The sequence below is a fragment of the Myiozetetes cayanensis genome, unplaced genomic scaffold, assembly GCF_022539395.1.
Source record: "Myiozetetes cayanensis isolate MyiCay16 unplaced genomic scaffold, myiCay2020 scf1, whole genome shotgun sequence".
NCBI lineage: Eukaryota > Metazoa > Chordata > Aves > Passeriformes > Tyrannidae > Myiozetetes > Myiozetetes cayanensis.
Genome location: NW_026086604.1, coordinates 45,891,032 through 45,901,416, shown reverse-complemented (window position 1 = coordinate 45,901,416; position 10,385 = coordinate 45,891,032). Strand labels below are relative to the sequence as shown.

The following is a 10,385-nucleotide window of genomic DNA, read 5'->3' as shown; positions in this document are numbered from 1 at the left end:
ATAGAGACAAAAATTGCATTGACCTGCATTTAAAATTAGTGTCAGTGGTTTAGCAGTCCATTCTCATACACATCACCTTGAGTTCATTGACAACATGCTATTCAACTCCCAATACAGCTGGTTTAGGTCTCTAGAAAAAAAAAGATGCAACCTCTTGAAAACAGAAGTGTTTTAGAAATCTTATTAACACATCTAGTTTTAGTAATACTGTTACTTGAGCCACACTTAGCATTTCCTGAGTTTAAAGCTATGTCCAAAGCTGCAGCTGGTATCTTCTAGTTGAATGTGTGCAGAAGTCAAGTCAGTGGTGGTTACAGTGTGATAGTCATAGAACATTGCTGCACTTCAGTTCGTGAAAGTTGGGCCTAAGCCACAGTTCATGGAAGTCCACTGAACACTGTTAAAAAACTAGAAGTAGAGGAGTCTCTCCCGTTCTGTACCTCTGGTCCTCTCTTGTGCAGCACGAGTTTTAGCTTTATTTACTGATGGGCCTGAGTGAGAGAACACAGAGTTACTCCAAAGTCTCAACATTACAGACAATCAGACAGTCATCAGGAAGCATACACGATCTTACTGTCTAGGCCCAGCTCAACATTCAGAAACATGCTTCTGCTTAGCTATTAATACCTGTCAGCAGCAGCAGCAAGGGCAGCAGTAGGTGAATCAGTCTTAACCCCATTAAGTAAAGGCTCAGTTTAAGTCTACTTTTAAGAACTATGCTATGCACATGCATTTCCACATTGAAGAGGACAGTGTCTGGACCATCCTCACCACAAAGCAAGATTATTTCTGCAGTCACAGGAACAGCATCCCAGAGGAGGTTTGTTGCTTCCACCCACATCCTGTCCCCAGGCTGGGACATGCCAGTCATGCCACACTGGCCCTCCACAAAGCACAGCAAAGTGCAACCACACAGGCCAGGCTGTGGTTGCTTCAGATCAGCAAGCCCACAAGAGTGGGCTTGCACTGCCACTCATCAGCCCTTGGTTTCCAACAGACAGGCTTGAATGAAAGAGGCACATTCAAGTACTGCTTTTCATCTTTTCAATACTTTCCATTTAATGGAAAGTATTTAATGCAAAGTGTCCACAGACAGCTAGCTGGTTTTGTTTGAGGTGTGGTTTAGAGCAGACTGTCTCATCTTACCAATGTAACTAAGCAGAACTGGAAGAAATATTAGCCCGTGTGTCGCTCCCAGCACAACCATAGCTAGATACATCCTGAAGTAGAATATCTTGAAGATTTGAGATTTGGAAAAAGCCAGTACTACAATTCCTCCAAATTTGGTCAGCGTGATACCACTGAAAACCTGTCAATAAAAAAAAGTGTTTAAGTGGTAAGTAGGCCTTTAGATAATCCATTTACCTTAAGTGTTTAGCATTTAGTCAAATTCTTATGTTTTCTGAGGCTCTTTCCCTGTTAGTCCTTAGAATGAAATCCAGGATTCACTCAGGAGAAGAATTCATCTTTTTGGTCCATAGGACAGGCTCAGTATGATTAAAAATTTACCTTGATCTGTGCAGTCACCTAGTTCAATTTTTCTTTCAGGCAGATACTATGATTGATGAACACTATTACTTGAAGTAACTCATGAAGTTCCTTACCTTCATGACTGGACCTTCATGACGGTCCAGTACACCCATCACAATAACAGTCTCATTCCAACCCCTCCAGGTCACTTAAATAAGTTACATGACAGTACTGCCTAAACACTGAGCCCTGCTTGTGTTCCCAAAGCTCCAATTGCCTCCCACTTTCAAAACAACTTTTTCTAGTCACCTTTCAGTATTTGGAAGAGAGAGGCACTTTAATGGGACAATTTGAGGTTTATCCAAACTACTAGTTCAGCTAAAGCTTTTAGCTCTTTTCTACTTTTAGGTAGTAGCATAATTTTAAAAATTGTAGTCTTCATCATCTCTATTACTAGTAGGAGCCTAGGTTGACCTTAGGGAGCTTTAAGTATTCCAAAAAGAAAAGGCAAGGCCATCTTTATGACTTGAAGACTATTGTCTGTATTATTTTTAAGGAAATAGTGAAGTTGTAACTTGGCTACTCGTTTGCCGCCCCACAGAGTAGATACTTACTGAACTACCCATGTGAGACAGAGCTTCTTCTGCACGCTCTACTCTACTGCCCTTAGTACTAACTGTGAATGCTCTTGTCACGTGACTGCAGAATTCCACAGCAATACCACAGCTCTGGAGAGTAAAGAGAGAAGTACACAAAAACATCATTTACATGAGCACTTTGCTGGTAAGGTCTCTACTCGGGATTGTAAGGCTAGAAAGGTTCCTAGCAGTTGTGATCAGTCCCCAGGGTTAAAATCGTATGGGAAGTTACAGGCTCAGCCTTAGTTGCTTTCCAGAGGCTGTTGCAGGTACTGCATGGTGTTCTACCACCAGTCATTACCAACAGACAATCAAACAGGAAGCCAGATACGAGATTTGACCTCCAAAACAAAGTTGAAGCAAGCTGGCTGCAGTGCAGTGGATATTGAACACTGAAATCAGTTCACAGTTATCAGCTGCAATAACATTGCTTTAGCAAAACAATATCATATACATCCTGATTTGATACTGTAACAGTTCAGCTGCTTAGTCATTTACTGACTAAGGCTAATTTTAGCCTTATCTAGTAGATAGCTTTGCTTGAACATACACCTGTAACACGGGCCAACAGTTTACTCTTACAACTTTCTCAGACCTGCCACAAACCTCTAGAGAGCATGGTAAGCCAGAGCAACTAATAGCTGCTTGCTGGAGCTAGTTTTGGAGTGTTTTGACTAAGGTACCCACATGATTTCTTCCATTTATGCAGGAGCAATACTCGTGCTAGCACATCCCATATCTACTGGGTAGAACACAAATAGAGCAGAAGCCTTAACACGACCCTGTGTATCCTCACCTTCAGCATGAACAACCTGTGTTGATATGGAGCAGCACCTGGCCCATACAGCAGCAATACAGCTGCTGCTGCAGAACAGAAGTGACCACCACCAGATGCACTATAGCTTACAGTTCAATTGCTGTACCTTATCAGTACTAGGGCTAGTTATCAGAATAAACCTGTGTATTAAGATAGTTCCACTATTGTTCAAATGCCTATCAAAGTTCAGTAGTGAAATACTGCTTAGTATTGAGTATATACTTAGGACACAGAACTGTTCAAGACTTGGAAATAGAAGCAGAGGGATGTCTTGCTGACTTACCATGACAAGATTTACTAATGAAACTGCATTCAAGCTGATGCCCCAGAGCCACATCACTCCAAACATGTTGATGATTATCATAGCAATAGTTATTGAAACTACAACAGCAGCCCATATTTCAAAACCAAGAAGCACAGTTGTCACCAAAAATATTGATCCCAAGGAGATGCAGAGGTTAAAGATAGCATCGTGCACAATTGTCAAGTATTGTTCATAGAAGACATAAAACACACTGTGGAAAGATGAGACAATGTTGTTAGCCATCTTCCCTGCTATATGCTAATACGAGATTAGCTTCTGTGCCAAGGATAAAGTAGTTTCCCGCCCTTACAGAACTCACCAACAGGAACTAGCTTCCTTGTATCAGTGGAATGACTCCCACAGAACACTGGCTGTTTTATGATAACTCCTCACTAACACTTCAAATAAAGGTTGTGTCTGGAAGTCAGGGTAATTCCCACACTTCAATATAAGCAGCTAGTAGATACCAGAAAGCAGGTCCTGAGAACCACTGTGGTATGCAGTAGCAGCAACTAGTGCAGACAGACTAAGTATGGATAGAATTCTTTGATGCAAAGAAATCAGTATTTCAGCTGTACAGATACCAATTCCAACTCAATTTCATTATGGTACTCTTACACTTGACCTCCCTGCTGCATTTGCTTTGCATTTAAATAACTTGTTTGAAGTCAATACTATCATATTACAACTTGCAAGTACCCAGGTCAACATATCTGCTTATGTTTGAACTATTAAATCCTACTATGAAAGCTACAAAATGCCCAAATGGAGCCAGAGCTACCTCTGTAGTGAACAACAGGATTCTTGATTTAAGTTAGTTATTATCAACCACAGTAAAGAGAAGTCAGTGATACGGATATAGAATGTATGTTTCTGGTTTTACTGGAAATTCCAGAATCTCTGCATTACCTTCTGTTAGACAAAACTCATGCCTAACTCTGTTAGGCAAGAAAGATGTAACCATACCTGTAAGGAAACACCCGGTAGTTCTTCTCTTTGATGCCCATAGTCTCAGTAATGTTATCTGCTATAATCCGAGCTTTCCTCATAGCATCAATAAAATCAGATGATGTTTTCAGTACAGTATGGTAAGTCATAAAATAAGTAGCTCCAACATCAGATTTGTTGTTTATAAAGTTGACAGCAGAGTTATATGCAGCATGTCCTCTATATAAACATAGTGATAGATGTCAGTGTCAGCATCATTCAAATTTATTAGCTTTTATAACTTATAATCTTACAGAATCATAAAATGGGTTGGGTTAGAAAGGACCATAAATATCATCTGTTTCCACCCCCACCATGAGCAGGGACACCTTCCACTGGACTAAGGTTTCTCATACCCCATCCCACCTGGCCTTGAACACTTCCAGAGATAGGGTATTCACAACTTCTCCAGGCAACCTGTTCCAGTGCCTCACCACCCTCACAGAATTTCTTCCCAACATCTAATCTAAACCTATCCTCTCATTTTAAAGCCATTGCCCCTTGTTTATCCCTACATATGCCCTTGTAAATAGTCCTCCTCTAGCCCACTTGTAGGTGCCATTCAGGGAGCTAACACGAAACAGCTGTTATTTGTTTCTGGCAGTTTCCAAAACTATAAAAGCTTCAGAGCACCATACATTTCAAGATTGCACAGGATATTCCAGAACAGACTGATGATAGAAGTTGTTTCTCATTGTACAGGGGAAAGCTGCAGTTCCATTTAGTTGATGATGCATTTGTTTTTCCAGTTTTGTTTCAGAAAGTACTACAGAACATGTGAGATGTCACTGTTTTTATGCCTTTTGCAGGGGGCACACTAGATACCCAATCTTGCAGACATAAAATCTAGAGCAGGTATCTTTGACACACTGGTCTAAGCAAGATCTATAAAATAAGACTCTTACCCTTTGCCACATTTAGGATTAGGGTTGTCCGATAGAAACATCGGCAAAAAGGTCATGAAGTCTTTGCCCTGTGGTCTCTGCTTGCCTTCTTGAGTCAGTGGTCGACAACGAGTGCATGATGGATCAGTGACTGAAGAAATACAGGAAGAATGTCAGCTAGAGGATCAAGAATTCTTTGTCCTAACACAAGTAACTCCTGGCTTGCAATATTACAGGATATGATTCCATAAAAAGCATTTTTAATGATGAACTAACTGATCAACCCTGGAATTCTTTATAAAACCTATAGTCCTTTATTTTTATTTATTACTACTAAAGCAAGGGCTAACAGAGTACTCTGTTACTTGTGCACTACCTACATTAGACCTGATGACAGTTACACCAAACTGAAGGACCTGAACAAAACCAGAGCACTAAGTTTGTGTACTCTAATTAAACCAGCAGAAGGATCAAAATTTTTATAGCAAGTTACACTGGTTGTCTAAGTAGGCTGTCTTCAGCCTGCAGCATCCCAGTAGAATATTAAAGGTCACTCAAACAGCAGTTCAAACAAATTAAGAGGGCAACTCAAGAGATGCCTGCTTGCAGTAAGAAAAAAATAACAAGACTCACACCACGATAAAATGTTTTGTCTGTGAAACTTATAAACCAAGCTAATCCCCTAGGAACACGATGGATGCTAATACCTGAAGCATTGCAAAACTGTCCAGTGGTATTGTAGACTCTGCAACAGGATGACTGTGGCTTCACCCAGTCAAAGTAGTCATCAATCCAGGACGATGGGGCATAGCCTATCCTCGTGCTAATAAAAATAATGCAACATATCCATCATCAGTAATTTTATATTTCATTCCAGAACATATCCCTTAATCTCTCCAGTGTCAACTTACGCCATGTCAACTCATTCTCATCCAAGCTACTTAGCTCTCCATATATTCCCATGCTCCAGTAACCCATCCAAGAGCTGTAATGCTCAGCTAGCTCTAGAAGATTGCCACAGCTGCTTCCATTCCCCTCCCTCCCAAAATCACAGTATAAAGCAAATACAATAGTGTCAGTTGTACAACCAGCAGCTGAGTCTGAAGTAAATCAAAAGCACACACTGGTCAGCTACATCTTTTCCACGCAACTATGCAGAAACAGACGTGAAAGACTTACTAGCTACCAATTTCTGCAGCACTGAAGACTTGCTGGACAAGTGAATCGTTATTACATCCCATTCCACCACACACCATGTTCTGCCCTTCCAAAGAGGTGTAGTTGTGTCCTTCTTCTAGGACAAAGTAGACAGGGGGACCCGCATGCAGGTACTTGCTGAAGTGGCTGAAGTAATCTATTACATAGGAGTCCTTAAAGGGAAGGGTTTGAGTTGTTATATGATGTTGAGGTAGCACAACAAGGTATTGATGTTTTCAATTCAGCCACAAACCGCTGAACAGTGACACAATCGTAAGACTTACGTCTGGCATTGAGAGAGACTGATCCAGTCCAATCTCTACATTGTGCATCACTGCTGCACTGAATGACAGGATACCCACAAACACTGCTATCTGCAAAAAAGCAAATCCATGGAAGTGAGAACTGTACAGCAACAACAAGTTGTGGAGGATGTGTCACTGAGCAGCATAGCTCAAGAATGGTTAGCAGATAAGGGTCACTGAGAAATGGGTCACTGAGAAATGGAATGGTCTTTGGGAGTTGTCTCCTTGATCATGTAGCAGAACAAGAATCAAAAGGAAGACCTTGTACTGCAGATAGGGAAGAAGAGCTAAATTGTAGACATAGCTATGCACAAATGTAAGCAGTTTTAAAGATTAACCAATCATGAGCTTGGCTTTTGCAATATGTATGAGCTTATTAAGTGCCTTATAAAAATGACTGCTTATAGACAATAAACGAACGCGCTTATTGATCCTGAGGTCGTTGTGTCGTTCCTCCGTCCCCACAAAATGGTGACCCCCCGACGTGATCTCTAACACCACGGTGAGGATGGATTAGAGTGGGGCTCCAAGCAGCAGGAGTCAGTCACAAAAGGACAGCCCGGAAGAAAGTGCGTCCCGGACCTGGAGTGCTGCCTATGACAGCCAGAGACAGACTCTGCCTACGTGCTGCCAAACCCTGCAAAGGCTGCAACGCGCGTATCAGGTATGGATAGGGAAGCAGCATATAGTTTATTTACTGCATTTTTGCAGAAAAAGGGTTGTAAAGAAATTGATTTGAAAAAGGAGCTACCTGGTTTATTAGCATATGGGGTAGAATTAGGATGTTTTAGTAACCCCCATTCGGTTCATGCGGTAACTGAGTGGCGTAAGTTTGGGGATAAAATTCAGGACGCCCTTCTAGATGAAGATAAAATGGCCAAAAAATGGGGTAAGAAGTGGCGTGTAATACTTAATCTTCTTCTTCAGCATGAGGCGCAGTGTAGGGCTGCAGCACAGGCTGCAAACATGCAAAATCAGAATAGAGAATTTGCTGACAGTGAATGGTTTTCTCAGACACCCATGCCACCAGCTTTCTCTAGCGGTTCTATTGGCTCTGCCACTATTCAAGGGGCTGTGGGTAATGTTACAGATGTAAGTGATGAAACCCCTGGTAGAGAAATAGGGGCGATCCCAAAATGTAAAGAATCGAAGGAGATAACAGAAGTTTTAACCAGGCACAGGGACCCCCCCGAGAATATTGACTCGGAACGTCCACCTCCATTAGCACCAGTACCACCTAGCAAACCGACTGCGCCAGATGCTGCACACCCTGTATCTCTATTGTCAAGAGTGTCTCCCCCCGGGGCAGGAGCTGACCTGGCGGAGGCAGTGGCGAGAGAACGGAGAGAAGCTTGGCAAGCGGTTTCACGGTACTGTTTGGAGGAGGAGGGCGGTGGTTTGCCAGAAGGGGGACTCCTAACCTTTCCTGTTATATATACTCCTGGTCCCCAGGGTCAGAAAAATTATGAAGTTAAACCCCTTGATTGGAAATTGCTCACACAGTTACGGACCACAGTTAGTCAATATGGATTACATGGAGAACCTTCCAAACAAATTCTAGATTATATGTGGGGTTCTCAATTACTGTTACCATCAGATTTGCGCTCTATAGCAAAATTGATTTTAACACAACATCAGCAAATTCTCTTTAATGGCTACTGGCAAGTGCACGTTCAAAATAGCGTTAATCAGCAAAGGCAGCCCGGTGATCCTCTGCATGGGGTTACCATCGATGAATTAATGGGAATGGGTCCATATGCCCGTCCCGAAGTTCAACCCCTTATGGGGCCGGATAAACTAAGAGAAGCTATGAGATTAGCTAAACAAGCATTAGAAAATGTAAAAGAACCAGGAGGACCTCCTATGTATATGAGCATGAAACAGAAAAAGGAAGAATCATTCGGTGCCTTTGTAGACCGTTTAACAGCGGCTATTACTAAAGCAGGAGTAAATGATTGGATGAAGGGGCCCATAATGAAACAGTGTATACTACAAAATGCCTCTCCTGAGATAAAACGCCTTATAGCAGCAGCAGGTCCTAACTGGACTATTGAAGAATTGTTAGAAAAAGCATTGAGTATCCCCGTAGGTGATATGGCCTTTTTAGTCCAATCGCTTAAAGATTTAACAACTACGTTACAAGAACAAGCTCAGGGAGCTCAGCAGCAGGAATTAGCAGCCCTTGCACCCTTGCAGGGGGCAGTAAGCACAAGCAGCGGAGCAAAGCCAAAACAACGTTGCTACCGATGTGGATTATCAGGACATTTTCGAAAGGACTGTCGTGCTACAGGAGTGTGGTGCAATAATTGCAAACAGTCCTCACATAATACATCTGCCTGCAAAGGCCGCCCGGGACACTTCAAGCGGAGCGCGCCCCGCAGCAACAGCCGCGCCGGGACACAAGTAGCAGCTGCGACCACCGCCCCACAGGGGACTCCCGTCGGACCGTCTCCAATTTACAACCCGCCACCCCAGGAAGCCTCGGCTTGGACTTGGCAACCTCAGTAGAGACTGATGTGGACAGTATTCGACATGCTGTCTTGCAAGACCGAGCAGCAATTGATTTCTTGCTTTTAGCACATGGCCACGGCTGCCAGGAATTTGATGGAATGTGCTGCATGAACCTGTCTGACCACTCTCTCAGTATCCACCAAAAACTCTGAGAAATTCAACAACGATTACATCACATAAAAGGGGGCTCTTCTAGTTTAGACGACTGGTGTGCATCCTGGGGAATTACTGGATGGTTCAAAGACGGTCTTAAACAAATGGTGCCTGTTGTTCTTTTTTCTGTTGTTTCTTCTGCCTTGTGTTATTGCTTGCATTCAAAATTGTATTACTCGCTCCCTGAACGCTATGCTTCAACATGCAAATATGAGCTTGCTAAAAGAAAACGGCGGAAGTGTGGAGGATGTGTCACTGAGCAGCATAGCTCAAGAATGGTTAGCAGATAAGGGTCACTGAGAAATGGGTCACTGAGAAATGGAATGTTCTTTGGGAGTTGTCTCCTTGATCATGTAGCAGAACAAGAATCAAAAGGAAGACCTTGTACTGCAGATAGGGAAGAAGAGCTAAATTGTAGACATAGCTATGCACAAATGTAAGCAGTTTTAAAGATTAACCAATCATGAGCTTGGCTTTTGCAATATGTATGAGCTTATTAAGTGCCTTATAAAAATGACTGCTTATAGACAATAAACGAACGCACTTATTGATCCTGAGGTCGTTGTGTCGTTCCTCCGTCCCCACAACAAGTAATAGGAGTCATTTACTAAACTAATAGGAACCATATAAAGAGGCTCTAGTTTATGTATGCTAGCCAGGCTTAGTACGGCAGTGCTAAGTACTTAGTACTACAGTTTACAGGCAGCAAAAGTTAGCTACTCAAAGTTCCTCTTGGAACCATAAGGAAATTCATCCTTAGAAATAAGCAGTGAAAGATACAAACACACACTTTCTGTAAATAAGTACAGTAACTCCAAACTGAATCATGGATTCAGCAACAACATTCTAGATTAACGCAGTGCAAGAGCCAACATGTGCTTGTTTTTTTACATAGGCCTAAAATAATTCAATTGTCAGTTAAAAAAAAAAAAAAATTGTCCTAAACCTGGGCTTTGGACAATCCATGGTCAAGCCTCTGTGTACTCTCAATACTCTTGCAGCTACAGAAGCTTATTTCTATACTAATGCCAAAAGCAAAAGTACCAGAGGCTTCATTTGTTTCACTGCACTGAAGATTTTTCTTCCCTATTTAGGTCTTCAGGCTTGCTACACTTCTGC

At 42.2% G+C, this 10,385-nt stretch overlaps 1 protein-coding gene across 1 annotated transcript in view; it reads right to left on the bottom strand.

Moving 5' to 3' along the window:
* Positions 1–216: 216 nt before the first annotated feature.
* The window catches only part of NPC1 (NPC intracellular cholesterol transporter 1), a 30,052-nt gene continuing 19,883 nt past the window's right edge, over positions 217–10,385 (bottom strand). Inside the window, exons 17-25 of the mRNA XM_050307289.1 lie at positions 6,582–6,671; positions 6,280–6,470; positions 5,808–5,923; positions 5,122–5,251; positions 4,196–4,396; positions 3,209–3,440; positions 2,085–2,198; positions 1,147–1,309; positions 217–491 (exon numbers count right to left, since the gene is read on the bottom strand). Of these exons, the coding sequence (XP_050163246.1) occupies positions 409–491; positions 1,147–1,309; positions 2,085–2,198; positions 3,209–3,440; positions 4,196–4,396; positions 5,122–5,251; positions 5,808–5,923; positions 6,280–6,470; positions 6,582–6,671 (1,320 nt within the window). The 3' untranslated portion in view covers positions 217–408. The remainder of the gene's footprint in view (positions 492–1,146; positions 1,310–2,084; positions 2,199–3,208; positions 3,441–4,195; positions 4,397–5,121; positions 5,252–5,807; positions 5,924–6,279; positions 6,471–6,581; positions 6,672–10,385) is intronic.